This window comes from Pelecanus crispus, chromosome 12 (assembly GCF_030463565.1).
Source record: "Pelecanus crispus isolate bPelCri1 chromosome 12, bPelCri1.pri, whole genome shotgun sequence".
Taxonomy (NCBI): domain Eukaryota; kingdom Metazoa; phylum Chordata; class Aves; order Pelecaniformes; family Pelecanidae; genus Pelecanus; species Pelecanus crispus.
In genome coordinates this window covers 15,039,758-15,057,126 of record NC_134654.1, presented here as the reverse complement: position 1 = coordinate 15,057,126, position 17,369 = coordinate 15,039,758, and the positions used below count along the sequence as shown (strand labels likewise).

At 43.7% G+C, this 17,369-nt stretch overlaps 1 protein-coding gene across 2 annotated transcripts in view; it reads left to right on the top strand.

The window, feature by feature from the left end:
• Positions 1 to 14,680, top strand: part of GAS7 (growth arrest specific 7) — a 106,581-nt gene extending 91,901 nt beyond the window's left edge. For both annotated transcript variants that reach the window (XM_075719790.1, XM_075719791.1), the window contains exons 10-14: positions 6,356 to 6,484; positions 8,509 to 8,632; positions 10,710 to 10,789; positions 13,737 to 13,835; positions 14,567 to 14,680. In XM_075719790.1, coding sequence (XP_075575905.1) covers positions 6,356 to 6,484; positions 8,509 to 8,632; positions 10,710 to 10,789; positions 13,737 to 13,835; positions 14,567 to 14,680 — 546 coding nt within the window. The remainder of the gene's footprint in view (positions 1 to 6,355; positions 6,485 to 8,508; positions 8,633 to 10,709; positions 10,790 to 13,736; positions 13,836 to 14,566) is intronic.
• The last annotated feature ends 2,689 nt before the right edge of the window (positions 14,681 to 17,369 follow it).

Sequence of the window (17,369 nt, the reverse complement as noted above, 5' to 3'; positions counted from 1 at the left end):
GAACTCTCTCCACTGTTCCTGTGCCTGCTTTGGGAGTTCCTAGTTCTGGCTTTTCTTTTATTAACATAATATGTTTTTAAACATACTGATTATTGCTATTACTTTCAGATAAGTTATTCTTAGAAGTATTTATATTTCTCATTGACAGTCCAACAAAACCAGTCAGTGAAAGGGAAGTGGAAAGGCTAAGGAGTATCAGGGAGTGCAAGAGGGAGATAAATTGGTGGAGCAAGTCCCTACCCTCCCTGGGGCCAAGGCAGCAGATGGAGGCCCCACAAGGAGCAGAGGATCCCCTACCCTCTTGCCAGCAGGCAGAAGGAGGGGACCTAAGAGACAGGGGGAATGGAAACAGGTCCCTGCCTGGGGTGGTAGGCGAATCCCCTCCCGGCCTCCCTTACCTTCCCAGTTGCCCTTGCACAACAGATATGGGGCTCTGGAAGTTGAGGGCCAGGCAAGTGAGGAGGTTCATCCAGGGGGTTCCTGAGGGCGAGTCAGTCAGCCCCACGCATTACGACTGCCCCTGTTAAGAAAAAAAGGAGGGTAATTGTCGTAGGCGATTCCCTCCTGTGGGGAACAGAGGGCCCAATATGCCATCCAGACCCATCCCACAGGGAAGTCTGCCTCCCTGGGGCCCGGGTTAGGGATGTTACTAAGAAACTCCCCAATCTGGTACAGCCCTCTGATTATTACCCACTGTTGGTTATGCAGGTTGCCAGTGATGAGGTTGCGGAGAGAAGTCCAAAAGCGATCAAAAGGGACTTCAGGGCACTGGGGTGATTGGTTGCAGGATCAGAAGCACAGGTAGTGTTTTCCTTTATCCCATCAGCGGCAGGGAAGAATGCTGGAAGGAACAGGAAAGCCCAGCTGATTAACAGGTGGCTCAGAGGCTGGTGCCATTGGTGGAATTTTGTTTTTTTCGATCATGGGGAGGTTTACATGGCACTGGGCCTGCTGGCGGCTGATGGAGATCAGCTGTCTCCAAAGGGGAAAAGGATTCTCGCTCATGAGTTGGTGGGGCTCATCGAGAGGGCTTTAAACTAGGTTCGAATGTGGAAGGGGATATAACCAGGCTTGCTAGTGAGGAACCCAGGGGCAGCATGGCAACGCTGGGAGTGAAATTGATAGCCCATCTCAAGTGCATCTACACCAATGCACGCAGCATGGGCAACAAAGAGGAGGAGCTGGAAGCCCTTGTGTAGCAGGATAGGTATGACTTAGTCACCATCACAGAAACATGGTGGGATGACTGTCATGACTGGAGTGCTGCACTGGATGGCTATAAGCTCTTCAGAAGGGATAGGCAGGGAAGGAGAGGCGGTGGGGTGGCTCTGTATGTTAGGGAGTGTTTTGACTGTATAGAGCTCGACAGTGGTGATGATAAGGTTGAGTGCTTATGGGTAAGGATGAGGGGAAAGGCTAACAAGGCAGATGTCCTGTTGGGAGTCTGCTATAGACCACCCAACCAGGATGTAGAGATAGATGAAGTGTTCTACAAGCAGCTGGCAGAAGTCTCACAATCACTAGCCCTTGTCATCTGCTGGAAATAAAACATAGCAGAGAGGAAACAGTCTTGGAGGTTCCTGGAGTGTGTGGAGGATAACTTCCTGACACAGCTGATAAGGGAGCCTACCAGGGGAGGTGCCTCACTTGACCTGCTGTTCACATACAGAGAAGGACTAGTGGGAGATGTCGTGGTTGGAGGCTGTCTTGGGCTTAGCAACCATGATATGACAGAGTTCTCAATTCTTGGTGATGTAAAAAGGAGGGGCAGCAAAACTGTTACCATGGACTTCTGGAGGGCAGACTTTGGCCTGTTCAGGACACTGGTTGGGAAAGTCCCTTGGGAGGCAGTCCTGAAGGGCAAAGGGGTCCAGGAAGGCTGGGCCTTTTTCAAGAAGGAAGTCTTAAGGGTGCAGGAGCAGGCCGTCCCCATGTGCTGCAAGACAAACCAGCGGGGAAGACGACCAGCCTGGCTGAACAGGGAGCTTTTGCTGGGACTCAGGGAAAAAAGGGAGAGTTTACCACCTTTGGAAGAAGGGGCGGGCAGCTCAGGAAGAGTACAGGGTCTTGTTAGGTCATGCAGGAAGGAAATTAGAAAAGCAAAAGGCCAGCTAGAACTCAATCGGGCCACTGTTGTAAAACATAATAAAAATGTTTTTATAAGTACATCAACAATAAAAGGAGAGCCAAGGAGAATCTCCACCCTTTGCTGGATGTGGGGGGGAACATTGTCACCAAGGATGAGGAAAAGGCTGAGGTACTTAATGCCTTCTTTGCCTCTGTCTTTAATAGCCAGACCAGTCATCCCCAGGGTACTCAGCCCCCTGAGCTGGAAGACAGGGACAGGGAGTGGAATGGAGTCCTCATAATCCAGGATGAAGCAGTTAATGACCTGCTATGCCCCCTGGATGCTCACAAGTCTATGGGGCCGGATGGGATCCACCCAGGAGTACTGAGGGAGCTGGCAGGGGAGCTTGCCGAGCGACTTTCCATCATTTATCAGCAGACCTGGTTAACAGGGGAGGTCCCTGATGACTGGAGGCTTGCCAATATGACTCCCATCTACAAGAAGGGCCGGAAGGCGGACCCGGGGAACTACAGGCCTGTCAGCCTGACCTCAGTGCCAGGAAAGGTTATGGAGCCGTTCATATTGAGTGAGCTCAACAGGCATGTGCAGGTCAACCAGGGGATCGGGCCCAGCCAGCATGGGTTCATGAAAGGCAGGTCCTGCTTGACCAACCTGATCTCCTTTTATGACGTGGTGACCCACCTGGTAGACGATGGAAAGGCTGTGGATGTCATCTACCTGGAGTTCAGCAAAGCCTTTGACACCGTCTCCCATAGCATTCTCCTTGGGAAGCTGGCAGCCCATGGCTTGGACGGGCGTACTCTTTGCTGGGTAAAAAACTGGTTGGGTGGCTGAGCCCAGAGAGTAGTGGTGAATGGAGTTAAGTCCAGTTGGTGGCCGGTCATGAGTGGTGTTCCCCAGAGCTCCATTTTGGGGCCAGGCTTGTTTAATATCTTTATCAACTATCTGGATGAGGGGATTGAGTGTTCCCTTAGTAAATTTGCAGATGACACCAAGTTTGGTGGGAGTGTCGATCTGCTGGAGGGTAAGATGGCCCTGCAGAGGGACCTGGACAGGCTGGACCGATGGGCCGAGGCCAACTGTATGAGGTTTAACAAGGCCAAGTACTGGGCCCTGTACATTGAGGTGCTGGAGCGTGTCCAGAGAAGGGCAGCAAAGCTGGTGAAGGGTCTGGAGCACAGGCCTTATGAGGAGCAGCTGAGGGAACTGGGATTGTTTAGCCTGGAGAAGAGGAGGCTGAGGGGAGACCTTATCGCTCTCTACAACTACCTGAAAGGAGGTTGTAGTGAGGTGGGTGCTGGCCTCTTCTCCCAAGTAACAAGTGATAGGATGAGAGGAAATGGGCTCAAGCTGCGCCACGGGAGATTTAGATTGGATATTAGGAAAAAATTCTTCACGGAAGAGGTAGTCAAGCATTGGCACAGGCTGCCCAGAGAGGTGGTGGAGTCACCATCCCTGGAGGTGTTCAAAAAACAGGTAGATGTGGCACTTTGGGACGTGGTTTAGTGGGCGTGGTGGTGTTGGGTTGATGATTGGACTGATGATCTTAGAGATCCTTTCCAATCTTAATGATTCCTAGTTTTTACTTTCATTAAAAAGTATTCCAGCTACCAAGCAAGGAAACATTATTATTCTTCCCTTAATTGGTTTAGTGATGGACTTGGTAATGTCAGGTTAATGGTTGGACTGGATGATCTTAAAGGTCTTTTCCAACCTAAATGATTCTCTGATTTTGGAAATGGTGCTGATGGAGCAAAGGAAAAGGTAGGTACTTGTGAAATCAGAGGACTTTTTGACATGTGGTTTCTGGTAGCTCAGCTGTGTAGTTTCTCCAGCATATAATACGCTATGCCTCTGTCTGTCTGCCTAAGTCTCTACCATACTGGTACAGAGATACAGGTTTTCTGTCCTATATCTGATAACTTCTTTTAGCAAACATATTGAGATTTCAAGTCCTTTGTCACATCTCACCCATTCAGTGATAGGTGAGTGTCAGAGTTGTCTGTATACGCTGGTGCTTTAAATCTGTTCATCTTAGGAAAGTAGTTCATGGGGTTTTTTTATCTGTTGCATGCATTTGAAAGTCTTTTAGTAGATCTTCCAGGGGAAAAAAAAAAAATTAAAAAGTATAAATATGGCCAGCTATAATGCAACACTTAAAAGCCTGGGTCATTCATGTGTGAGTCTATTTTGATAGCTTATGATACATCTTGCAAGATAGAAGTTCAAGCAGGATCATGATGCTAGAAGAAAGATGACCACCTTCACTGAGAAGTCTACCTCTTTGAGTCCCAGAGCACAAAACTGGAGAAAGCAGTTGCGTTGTTTGCATTTTGAGCCTCCTGGTGATGCATTTCCCATCTTTGAGGATCTCAGAATTTCCTGTGCCATTATAAAGCATGTGAAATAAACAAATACCTTTACTTTCTATTAGGCAAGTAGAACTACCAGTGAAATACCCTCCTGTTTGGTGTGTCCCTGACCCTGAGGATTTTTGTAAGGGTTTTCACAGTAATGCCTCTTACATCAGATGAGTCAGGTTGCCACCTCTTCCACTGAGGATGATTGACTCATGTTGGGTTGTTTACCCAGATTAATCCATTTATTAATGGAGCAGTCTGAAGAACATGCAGACTGTTTAGCTACTTCAAACTCAGTTGGACACAAAAATCTCTATCAGTTGTAATATATTGCCTCTGGTGTTCACTGAAGCCATCCTGAACTTCTCTGTGTTCCAGTTCTTGTTTCGTTGAGCATTGACAGTGCTCCTGGCACAGCTATCGGTTTGTACCTCTGTTCTTGAGGGAGCTTGTGTAACTGTGCTGGACCACAGAGTTGTGAACAGGTCTTTATTAGCTTGACTGGGGCCATCCTGATGAGACTGTCATAAAAATATTGTCCAGAATTTTCTAGTCTGGCCCCCCCCAGAACAGGACTGTCACCCACAGTGGATCAAGGCAGCTACATCTTTGTCTAGCAGAGTCTTGAATATCTCTAAGGACAGAGTTTTCATGCCCTCTCTGGTCAACCTGTTCCAGTGCCCAGCTACCATTCTGGTGATTGATTTTTTTTTTTTTTTTTAATTACATTCAACCTGAACCTCCCTTAGCTCGATTGTCTGTTGTGACATTGTCTTGCCCTACTAAGAAGAATTTGGCTGTTACCCTTGCAGCTGACCTTCAGATAGCTGTAGGCTATACTAGATCACCGTGGTGCCAGTCTTCATCTACATAAACAAGCTCTGCTATAGGCTTGTTTAACCTCTCTAGGATATGTGCTGTATGGTCCTGGCTGTCTTTGTAGCCTCTCTCCATCAAACAGCTGTACTGAGCTTGAATGAAGTTTCCTTCTCCATTAAAATAGCACTGGAGAAAGGCTGAAAATGCTTACTTTCAGGGACTATTTGATACTGCTCCACTGTGCGTCATGTTAAGTGATTACAGACCCAACTTGCCTGTGTTGATGGAGTCTAGCATCCCTGCAAGAGGGACAATAGAGAAGTATTTGGTTGCTTCTGCGGAGGTGAAATATCTGTATCCCTTCATAGCACGTTTTCTAGATGTCAAAACTGTATCAGAAGGCCAAAGACCAATATGATACAAACTCTGTCAGAGTTGAGTATTACCAACTATCAAGTCCTGCTTGTAAGAGATCACTCACATGCAGTCTTGATGGATCTATCCTGAGTTTATTTCAGTGGTTTCTTGCCACTACTTAAAGAGTTTCAACTAAATACTTGGGCTTCTCTTTATGCTTCCTTATACTTAACAGAAATAAATAAAATGTGTCCTTACTGGATCTCTTTTCACTATACAAGAAATGCAGACCTGTCACCCTGACATGTACACTGACTCACCTTATTGCAGTCAGGGTTAGTGACTTCAGTTTGTACCTTTTTTTTTTTTTAAGCAAGTTGCATCAGTTAGGCCAGACTCAGAGCACCTCAAATAGTGCTCTGGATATTGCCTGCAGTTGTATCTTATGTGTAAGAAGAGAGATATGATTTAGCAGGGAGAGAGGAAGACAAGATTTCTGTCCTTTCACTCCCTTCAGTAAATATTCCCTTAACAGAGCTGACCTGCAAAGAACTGAGTTTTACAGTAGCTTCACTCAGAGCTCTCTTGGGGAAGTGTTGCTGCATGAGATTGCCTTTGGCTGCAGTGTGTGTATTGTTTCCTCTCTGTCCTGAGCTCTGCTCAGCAGAAGAGCCAGGAATTACTGCCGGCTCCTCATTATTGCCATTTCTTCCTCTGTTTTCATTACCAGCTTCAGAGCGAGGTAGAGAGACCCCTGCTCAACTTCAGAGAGAACTTTAAGAAAGACATGAAGAAATGTGACCACCATATTGCAGACTTACGGAAGCATCTGGCCAGCCGCTATGCAGCAGTTGAAAAGGTGGGAGCAGAGAACAAACTGGAGGCTTTATGAGATACTGCTGGTTTGGACAGAAAAGCAGCTGCCCTATGAAAAGTTTCTGTTCTGGCTCAAAGAACTACGAAGGTTTCTGCTGAGTGCTTTCTGCTGTTAGTTATGCTTTGCTGAGCCCCTGGTGTGGTTTGCTGCTTAGCTGAGATTTGGGAAACTGGGGGCTACAGGCAGGGCTAATGTGTTACTGCTGAACTGGCTTTTTATTTCATCCTCCCCTTCCCAATTTGGGACAATATATTTCTGATACGTTTGATGAAAATGCTCCTTGCTCGTGTGCATCTGGAAGTCATGTCTGTTGCCCTCAAAATTTAAAGAACTTTGCCTTACAATAGCAGCAGCATCAGGCCAAAGGCCTGCCTGGTTCAGTTATCCTCTTGTGCAGTGGCCAAAAGCAGATGGTCAAGGAAGGCAGCTCGAACCTGGCACGGCAAGTCAAACCCTCTCCCAGTTCCCATTTTCTGTGCCTCACAGCGAACATCCTCACCTGAAAAACCCAAACATCAGAAGCACCCTAGGGTGTTTCAGGGGCTGTTTTAACATGAACATCCAGTAGTAGCTGAGGTTGTGATTTAGGGAGAGTTATACCCACAAAAAGTGCTCTCTTGCCAGCATCTGGCAGGAAACGGGATACCCATGCCTTGGCTGCCAAGACACTTTTGCCAAATGGTATCCACATGCAGTTTCCTCTTGGGTAAGTTGGAAAGGAAAATACCATGCTCAGTCAACTCAGAAGGTTGTTTGGACCTTCATTAAAGATCAGAGTGCACATGGGAAAGTTTGCCCAGGGACAGAATTGTTGCAGGATACACAAGTTTATTAGACTGTATGTATGCAGGGAAGGCATTTTTCTGCAAAACAGTAAGTTCTTCACAGTCACATCTGCAAAGAAACACAGTCCGCAGTAGGGATATTGAAAAAGAATGAATTAGAATAGCCTTGAGAAGAAGGAATAAAAAAAGGGAAAAGCTGTGTCTGCAGTGTGCCTGATGAAGCACACAGCTTCTCACCAGATTGCTTTCCTACAGCTCCCTCTTGCGACCTGCTGAACCAAGCACAGGGTCTTTAAAACTGCAAATGGAAAAAATTCAAGTAATGCATCAAGAGCGTTGTAACTTGCAGGCTGGTGTGACTGTAGAAAACTGCAAGGTGCTAACAAATTATAATAATCCAAATATAATAATCCAAGTTCAGGTTAAAGAACAAATGGGACCTATTTTATAGCAAGTCCGTGCAAGACAAGTTATTTTTATTTTATGTATTTAGGCAACCTCAGCAAATGAGGTGACAACAGGTATATGTGGTAATGATGTTTATTTGTTAAGACACTTTACTAATTTGCCTGTATACGTATGTAGTAATGATCAGTAATGATACTGATAAATCAGGTTTTAAAAGCCTGGAGAACTTTAAAGTAATTTAAGTAATCAGTTGTAACCAGGTCTTGGGCTCTACAGTACGAACTGCTGTTGCCATGAACCTGAACTAGTTTTTCCGAAGTAAGTCTGAAAGTTCCTATTGTTAGAGTTTCTGATAAGTGTATATTGAATCCAGAAGGTACTTACAAAATTTATTTTTAATATACTTGAAATTCTTTCAACAATTTAGATCCTAAGAAAAGCAAATGGAAGAGGTGTCTTGGTGATTCTGGTTAAGATGTTTAGAAAAAGCTCCAGCTCCCCTTTCTTCCAGAAATAGTGAGAAAGTTGCTAAGAAACATGCAAGTCTGATGATGCCTTTTGTACTGTGCCTTTCTAAGAACCTATGAAAAGTTCAGATGCTTTTGTGATTTGTTGGTGACAACTTCTATATGGTGGTAGGACACTTCTTTGAACACCACATGGTGTTCTAAGAACTTGAATCCCAGTTAGGACCCAGTTTTATGCAGAGTCCCTGACTTGTTACTGACAAATACTTGTGTGAAGGAGTCATAGCTGGCTGAAAGCAGCTGGCAGCTCTTTTCCTGTAAAACATGTGACTCTAATTACTTCAAGGCCCGGAAAGCCTTGACAGAGAGACAGAAGGATCTGGAAATGAAAACGCAGCAGCTAGAGGTGAAGCTCAGCAACAAAACAGAAGAGGAAATTAAGAAGGCGAGACGGAAGTCCACTCAGGCAGGTGAGTACCTGTGTCTGTCAGTGGCCAGAGACAAGCGCAGCCCCATGGATGGCAGGAACAAGATGGGATGCAACTGCCATCCACCCACGTGTTTCTTGTTTTTTAATATTGTAGCTACAAAGTCAAAGTGAACTGTGCTACAGATCTGTTTGGTATTAAATCCTCTGAAGAAACAAGCCCGGTTTTTCCAAGTCAGACATCACAAAATGATGATTTTGATAATTGGGGTGAGAACAGTAAAAGGGGGGTGAATTGTCCTTTTGTTTTGTGAAAGTGTGCTGAGATAACTGAATGTTTGTGAAACTTTTAAAGTCAGATTCAAAGAAGCTCAGCTGTGGATGTTTCTTCCTTAAATCATAATTCCTTCCTTGGTTCTTTCCTAAACCATAGTCACCCACAACTATGTGGATGCGTATTGTGCTTCCTCTTACTGTCTTTTTCCTTGAAAGTGAACTTTTGGGTTTTTTCCACTGCTACTCAGCAATTTAAATTATTTCTGTTCAAGGGATACTGAGGATGTAGTAGTGTGTTTTATACTGTACTGAAGACACAGCTACTTGATGTGACCTATGCATGTTTTACAGAGGCTCAAACCACTTCTACAGGATCCATCAGGAACTGTGTTTCTTGAGACCTGCAAAGCTGATATGTGCAGCTCTGTTAGTACCTTTGCTGAAAATATGTTTTAACTAGGGCTTCTATGTTTCATCCCCTCATAGGTCCATTCCTTGGCAGAGTGGTCCTTCATAGTTCTGAGGCTTTTAAAACTTCCGGATAGCCTGTCTGGGTTTTGAGGAGACTGAGAAGTCTTTCACAGTGTGACCATGTGTATAGACAACCATTTGAGGAGAAACAAAAGTTAAGTGTTAGCGACAGGAGGCTCCATGGGGAGGCGGGGGAGGACTTGCCCCATCCCCGCAGGTGGTACTACCCAGCAGCCCAGCTGGGGTGCTTGCAATGCACACAACAGCAGCATGTAGTGATCTAGCTTTGAAATGAGGCCTGCTGCAAGTGGACGATAGGACTAGAGAGCTCTAGACCAGAGCCATTAGTTCAGACTTGTTATGTCAGGCTAGGCATCCTCCGTCTCGGTGGATAAGCTTATTGCCAAGCTTTAAGCCCTGAATCCTGGTTTCTTTGTAGACTTTGGTTGCCACCCCAAGTTCTAAGTCCATGAGAGACTTCCAGAAGCATTTGCTTCTTTGACACTTGTTTGGTCTATGGAGTTCTGTTCTTAAAGCTTGATTCGCCCCTGGTTTATGTGTAAAGACTTTTTTGCACCTAAAACAACAGGATGAATTTGAGCCCTGGACCTAGGCATCAAACCATTAGGGAAAGTATAACTGAGCCTCATTTAAAGAAGAAAGAGAATTTACTAGCTGGAAAACAATGAAGTCTGAGACATGCCTTCCAGATTTTCAACCCACCTTTCCCTCTCTGTCAGAGCAGAGTCCTGCAACAAAGGAAAAATTGGAATAATCACAGCTTATTGTGTTACTGCCCTGAATATGGGAGGAAGCCAGAGTTCCACTGGAACTGTGCATCTTCAGAGGCTGGAGAATGCATGAGTGTGCAACTAGGTTGAGGTTGCAAATAAGTGTCCCTTGATCTCAGACAGCTTGAGCCTGATGCTTCACTCCTGTTTTAAACAGATTGATCTTAGAATGCAGCCTCACCTCCAGAGTGCTACCCTGCAGCTCAATAATTCATTATTATTGATTTCCCTTTTTAATTATTTTATTTTCCAGATTTTTTTAAGTGAAGTAACTTGCTTTCATAGTTCTGGGCATTTTGTAAAACACTACTTAATGTTCACATTTTCCTTTTAAAATCTTGTCTTTCCCCCTCATTCTTTCTCACCCCAATCACCTGACCTTTTACCACACATCAAGTGCATGCATTTTGTTGAAGTTTTGTTACCCCTAACAAATACCATGTAACAGAACTGCCTTCAGCTCCACCAGGATTGACCTTCAAACCCTCTGTGTCTGCCTACAAAATCTGAACTGCAATTTCCTTCTAAGCTCTGTAACACTGTCTAGAGAAGCCTAATGTGTTACTATCTTGAACTTTTCAGGAGATGACCTGATGCGCTGTGTGGATCTTTACAATCAAGCCCAGTCCAAGTGGTTTGAGGAAATGGTGACCACCACTCTGGTATGTAACTCTGTGTAGCATCTTACATGTATAACATTGCAAAATTGTAATAGTGTACAACATTCATCACTCATAGTTAGCCACTGTGCAAAGCAGTGGGAAGAACTGGGTGATAAATCTCCTGTTGTATTTCCTGTTCTCAGTTCTAAGAAAAACTCATATCATTAGGGGAAGGAAGAAATAATTGTTTCTTTGCTGAAGGCATTAAACCAGTTCAGGGCTGCATAGGGACCAGAATGCTGGAATTGTCCTCAGGAAGGATCAAGTAATGCACAAGAAAGACATGGAAAAACGTGATAAATCACTGAATCCATTTATACATTAATGAATTTTTGTATTGCATGATTTTACAGTTTCTTCATGAGTATTGCTGGCTCAGAAGAGGCATGCTTTAATTACCTATTGTTCTGTTAACACAGCTAACAGTGTTCACCCTAAGAGCATATACCTTTGGAGTCAGTCACCAAGATGCCAAGATACAGAATGTACTGTATTCCTTGAAATACCTGTACTTTGGCTGTAGGGCTCCTCCCTCATGTCATTCCTTAGAGCCCTTTGGGACAACAGCCAATTGTTTTCAAAAGTGGGAAATAAAAATGTCTTTTGCCTGTATTTTTCTCATTGGACAAGCACAAAACTGTAAACTCCTAATAAGAAGCAGGGTAATAAATTGCTCAGCATTTGGAAGTGTGTCAGTGCAATATTTAAACGGCAGTAAATAAATAAAGGCAGATGGGTGAGTGGAAAACCAGGAGGCAGATATCTTTCCAAAAGCAGAACAAAAGAGAAAAAGTTGGCTGTTCTTATACATAAGGGATCTGATTTTTCTCTCACCTTCACTGGTGGTTTCTCACTGATGCAAATGACACTGACCATCAGTGCCACTATGTCCACATACGGCCACATATATGTTAGCTGCATCTTTGCTTCTAGGGAAGTACGACTCAGAAGTGCTCTAGTAGATGGCTCAAGGGGGAAGTCATAGCCTGCAGGCTGCACAGCAGGTTTGTCAGTTGTGAAACTCAGGTTGAGAAGCATTTGAAGGTAATTCTTGGTATACATGAATATAAAATCTAAATTGAAAAACAGTCTGCATCTGATCAGCTCAGATATGGATTAGTTCATATGCAATACAAAGTTGAGAGAGTCAAAGTCTGAAGATTTGTGTTTCCTTGCATACCTTCCTCCCTGAAGTTCCTGGTGCAGATACAATGCATGTTCTGTGTATGACATGCTTACCAGCACTAGCACACTGGGTTCTGCATTCCAGTCCTGTGCATCTGTGCCCTAAGTAAGGGAGTCTGAGTTCAAAGTGGGCCATTTTTTTCCATAAGGGCAGCACATCAACTGGCAACAGCAATAGCACCTTAGTCTATTTCCTGTCCATACCATAAGCTCCTTTACTCTTCTTCCTCTCCAGGCAGATAGTCTGCCACCTGAGACTTTTGTGCTGTAATGAAGGATCTGTTTCCTAAAAGACATTTAACAAGTTGAAGATAGCACAGTGTCGTGGTTTAGCCCCAGCCAGCAACTAAGCACCATGCAGCCGCTCGCTCACTCCCCCTACCCCAATGGGATGAGTGAGAGAATCGGAGGAGTAAGAGTGAGAAAAACCTGGGTTGAGATAAGAACAGTTTAATAATTGAAATAAAGTAAAATAGTAATGATAATAATAACAATATAATAGTAGTAGTAGTAATAATAATATACAAAGCAAGTGATGCACAATGCAATTGCTCACCACCCGCTGACCGATACCCAGACAGTTCCCGAGCAGCAATTGTGGCTCCCCGGCCAACCCCACCCAGTTTATATACTAAGCATGATGTCATATGGTATGGAATAGCCCTTTGGTCAGTTTGGATCAACTATTCTGTTGAGGGGGCAGCTGTGCCCCCTCCCAGTTTCTTGTGCACCTGGCAGAGCATGGGAAGCTGAAAAGTCCTTGACTAACATAAGCAGTACTTAACAACTAAACCATCAGTGTGTTGTCAACATTCTTCTCCTACTAAATCCAAAACACAGCACTATGCCAGCTACTAGGAAGAAAATTAACCCTATCCCATCCGAAACCAGGACACACAGGGAAGGCAATGCAGCAGCCTGCCTGCTTGTATATGCTCAGTTTGCATTCCACCATGATGCCCAGTAAGTGGACACCAGAAATCCCCTCTGAAGGCAGTTTTTTTAAGATTTGGCCCCATTGATGTCCCTGTGAATACAGAGCTTTCTAGAGAAACAGCAAAGTCCATTACAGTATATGTCTTTAAAGGCAGACTTTCATAGCGTGCTGCTTCCACTACTGCAACTTAGATGGACAAGGAGGGACTAAATGCAGATTTTGGGGTATAATATCAGAATCCAGGAGAAGAGGGAGGCATGAAAAATCAGGAGGAAAGTTAGAAATTACTTGCCTTTTCAACTAAAGTGTTGCTGGGGTCTGCTTATTGCCAGCTGAGTTCGGTGGAGGCTTGTCCCAGCTTATCATCTGGTGAACAGATGAAACTGCTCTTACAGGTGTCTGGTTAGACTGAGGGCAGTCAGGCCCTCTGAGCCATATACCCCAATGCAGTCTCCTGCTTTTCCAAGGAATCACTGTAACTTCTGGAGCTAGCAATAAAGCATGAAAAGCTTCTTGCAGGAAACAGATTCCCTCTTGCTTGCAGTGTCCCTGAAGACAGTAGCTCCTCTCTCTGCCTTGGTTGTCTCAGTTTTGGAAAGGTTTTGACCTTCTTTTCTGTCGTTAGGCTCAGGCTGAAGTGACTCTGTTGCTTGCTGCCTCTGATTCTCTGCAAGTCAAAGAGATGTGCAACCACAGAGTTGAGCTCCAAAGCATGACCGCGGGGTAGTATTGCACTGACTGGCAACCTTTTGTGTGTCATCCTTTCTCCGGGCCTTCAAGCTCAGCTTCCAAGAAAAATATAGACTTGTTTTTCTTCATGTCCAGGAGCTTGAGAGACTAGAAGTTGAAAGGGTGGAGATGATTCGGCAGCATCTTTGCCAGTATACACAGCTGCGGCATGAGACAGACATGTTCAACCAAAGTGTAAGTCTGCTTTTTGTTTGGTCCCTTTAGTCTTTACTGCACTTCAGCTGAGCAGAATGGTCCCCATCCTGATCCAACTGACCTGTATCAAAAGGAAATATGAAAAGTGTATGCTGTCAGTTTGTTAGTTTGCAGCAGTACTGTACTGCCACCCTACAGTCCTGCTTCTCCAAGACTCTCTGATCCTGGTTACATTTCATACTGCTGGATCACAGCTTTTTGCTGGGGGACACACAATGAATTGAATTACATTTGGCCAGCATGAGCCATTATTAGCTCTCCCAGCATGATGCGCTACTCTTTGAGGTCATCTGTTCTTGCAGGGAAGATGGTAAATAGTTTCACTGTTGGGGGAGGGAGTAGATATTTTTTTCTTATTAAAAAACTTTTCAGTTTTCAAATATTAAAATACAGGGGATGTATGCCGACCTTAGTACATGGTTGTATTTGGTGTAAGGTACAGATTGCAGGACAGGAATCAGACCAACTGGCCAATGCCTGGCATAGGAAGCCTGTCTCTGCTTGACATTAAAAGTCTGCCTCTCTTCTGCTTCCCAATAAGAGGCGTCACATTCAGATCTGGCTGTTGTCTACCAAGTCTCGCATACATGCAGTTCTCACTTGTCTGTAAATGCAACGTAGGTGTGCCCATAGCTGCTCTATGCTTCAGAGCAATGACTGTCTGTTTGAAATGCACCCTTGACATTTTGATTCTTGTTTTGTTCGTTTAGACAGTAGAGCTCGTGGATCAGTTGCTTCGGAAAGTGGATCCTGCCAAAGACAGGGAACTGTGGGTAAAAGAACACAAAACTGGAGATATCCGACCTGTGGACATGGAAATATAGACTGACCTATAGTTGTATGTGATGAGTCCACTGAATTAACCAGACTAATGTTTGTTTTTTAACAGTCAGAAGAGCACAGTGAAAAGGTTGTTCCACTACCAGACACCTTGTAATTTATGCCTGTATGGGCTATCTCTGTTACATTTAATCATTAAAATGGTCCTCATTGTGCTAAGCCTTAAGCACCAGATATTCCAGGGTGAAGAAACCAGATGTGTGCTTCCCAGCAGAGGTTCCCAGTTGCACGCAGCTTCCAGAAGAAATATGCTTTCTGGTACAGAGAGAGCTCTGTTCTTCAGTGACTTTGCGCTACATCCCTTGCATGAGTATCTTTATACAGTATGTTAGAACAGCCATGCAGTGAGCCTCTGGCCTGCAAGTAGATAACTGTTTGAACATGATGCAGGAGGCAAGGAATCATGAATCATGAATGCCAGGTGTGTCAGTGACTGCTTTCATGGCCATAGGCAAGTCAATTAACTTTTCTGGCTCCCCCATCTATAAAACTCGCATATCTCGCAGCAATGTTGTACGAATACATTTATTTCATGCAACACAGTTTCCCACCGTGGCAGTGAAGTGATGGATGGCCCTTCTCCCAAAAATCTATGGAGAAGATTCCTGTTCTTCCTGTTTCATACTCCCTCTCAGGGATACATAAACCTATTATCATCATGATTTCTGTTCTAGGCCAATCAGTAAGGTTGAAAGTGTTACCATCACCGTTATTTATCAGGAAAGACTTGGTTGTGCTATACCTACCTCATTAGCTGTCTGAGTGCCCTCAATGACAGAAAGAGGTTATACACCAAGGAATAAATGAGATGTTCAAAACCTTTCCTGCTTATGCAAAATGTTTTCTCACAGAATCTCCTTAAAGCCAGTCCTCTTAACATTTTATTTAGGATCCAGGTTTAAATTGCCCTTTGTTGGTTCCTTCAGGTGAAGATCACAGCCTTTAGGTATCTTTATTGCCAAGTTTGTCCACCTAAATTGTGGGTTTTATCTTTTTGGAGCCTGATTTTCAAAGGTGCCATGAATCTGTGATGCTAGATTGCATTAAATGTAGATGTAGGTGCCCAGCACTTCTGCACCATCCGATTCTTAACCTTAGGTTTTTCCTTTGTTACCCTTACCACAAACTACCAAGAATTCAACACTGCTCTTGGCTTATAGTGTTACATAGTTTGGAGACTGGTTTTGAAAAGGTATTAATTTTCTTCTCCTGCTGTTATTTGTGATTGATTATTCAGTGTTGTTGTTACTGTATTTTTCAGCATATCATACAATGCCCAGATTCTTAAGATTCTTGCTTTAGATGCAGCAGAAACCTTGATTCTCACCATTGTGGCCTTTACTCAGTGTTTACTGTGTTGTTATCTACAATTTCCCAAACCGTACTATTTCATTTGATCCATAGTTATGCTCCACTTTATCTCATTGTTATCATCCTTTTTCCCCAGCACCAAAATTGCATCCTTCTTTTGTTCTACTACTCTTCAAGGTTTTTGTTCACCAGCCTCAAAGTGCTGTGATTAGATCATTGAGAATTAATATTCCCCTTTACAAATACAAACTGAGACAGAGAGAAGTCTTATCTGAAACACATTTTTAATATTGCTGCAATGATTATTTTTCTGGTTTGTTATTTCAAATTGAATTCTGTTGCATTTTCCTATTGTTCCCTTCTTCTTAACCATCTCTTCACCAGTATGGATTTGTTCCTGTCTTGCAAATGCCTTCACAACCCACTTCTCTGCCACATCATTAACCTTTATAAACCTTTGCACATTGGCAGGTGCAATGCCATGATCACTGCATGTTCCGGATCACTGTTCCTGGTCTGACACCTCCCATACTGCACTTCCATTACACACTGCTGAATTTGCGACTACTATTTTATTCTCAGTGTTGGAAACATCTAGCACACTGTTACATGAGTCTCTCCTAAGTTACTGCAAAGATCATTGCAATACAAATGAAACATGGTTTGCCTAAGCATGGCATAGTCCTTGAGCTCAGTTAGAGTACATACACTTCCCTAGACTCCTCTTCTGCTGCTCAAGCAGGGAAGTTTCATGATGATCTCTCTCTTTTGCAGTCTTCCTATTGATTCACTCTCTGTCCTATTCATTTTTTTGGCACACCAATGTATACTTTCCATGCACTTTGGAGGACAGGCACTTTTTTTTTTTTTTTTTTAAACCACAGGTGCAGGGTGAGCTTTCAAAACTTCAATGGCCAAAAGTAACTGGAGTACTGAGCTGCATCTCAGGTTGACACCTGTATTCTAAGCTGTATTGTAAATTAAAATGAACAATCTTGATGACACCTCACCAACATTCTTGTTTTGATTGCAAAACCAAGCTAGTTGTGCATTTTATACAGTATTCTCCTTAATAAATATCTGAAATAATCTGTTACCAATTACACTTTATTTTTCCTCTTTCTTTAAAGATGTTCATTATTTTATCTATTTCGGACTGGAAATACTGTCCATTAGCACAGGTTTCTCTGAGGACTGTAATGTATTTTGGTTCCTTTACTAAGGTGCATTTAAGCTGCTCATAATTCGCAGTTGTATTTTCTGGTAATTTTTTTTCCCTTTTGTTTTATTTCCAGACAGTTTTACTACTTCTAGTTTTTGGTGCATTTGAAATGTTGCAGGAATGTGTAAGCTGCACAGAAC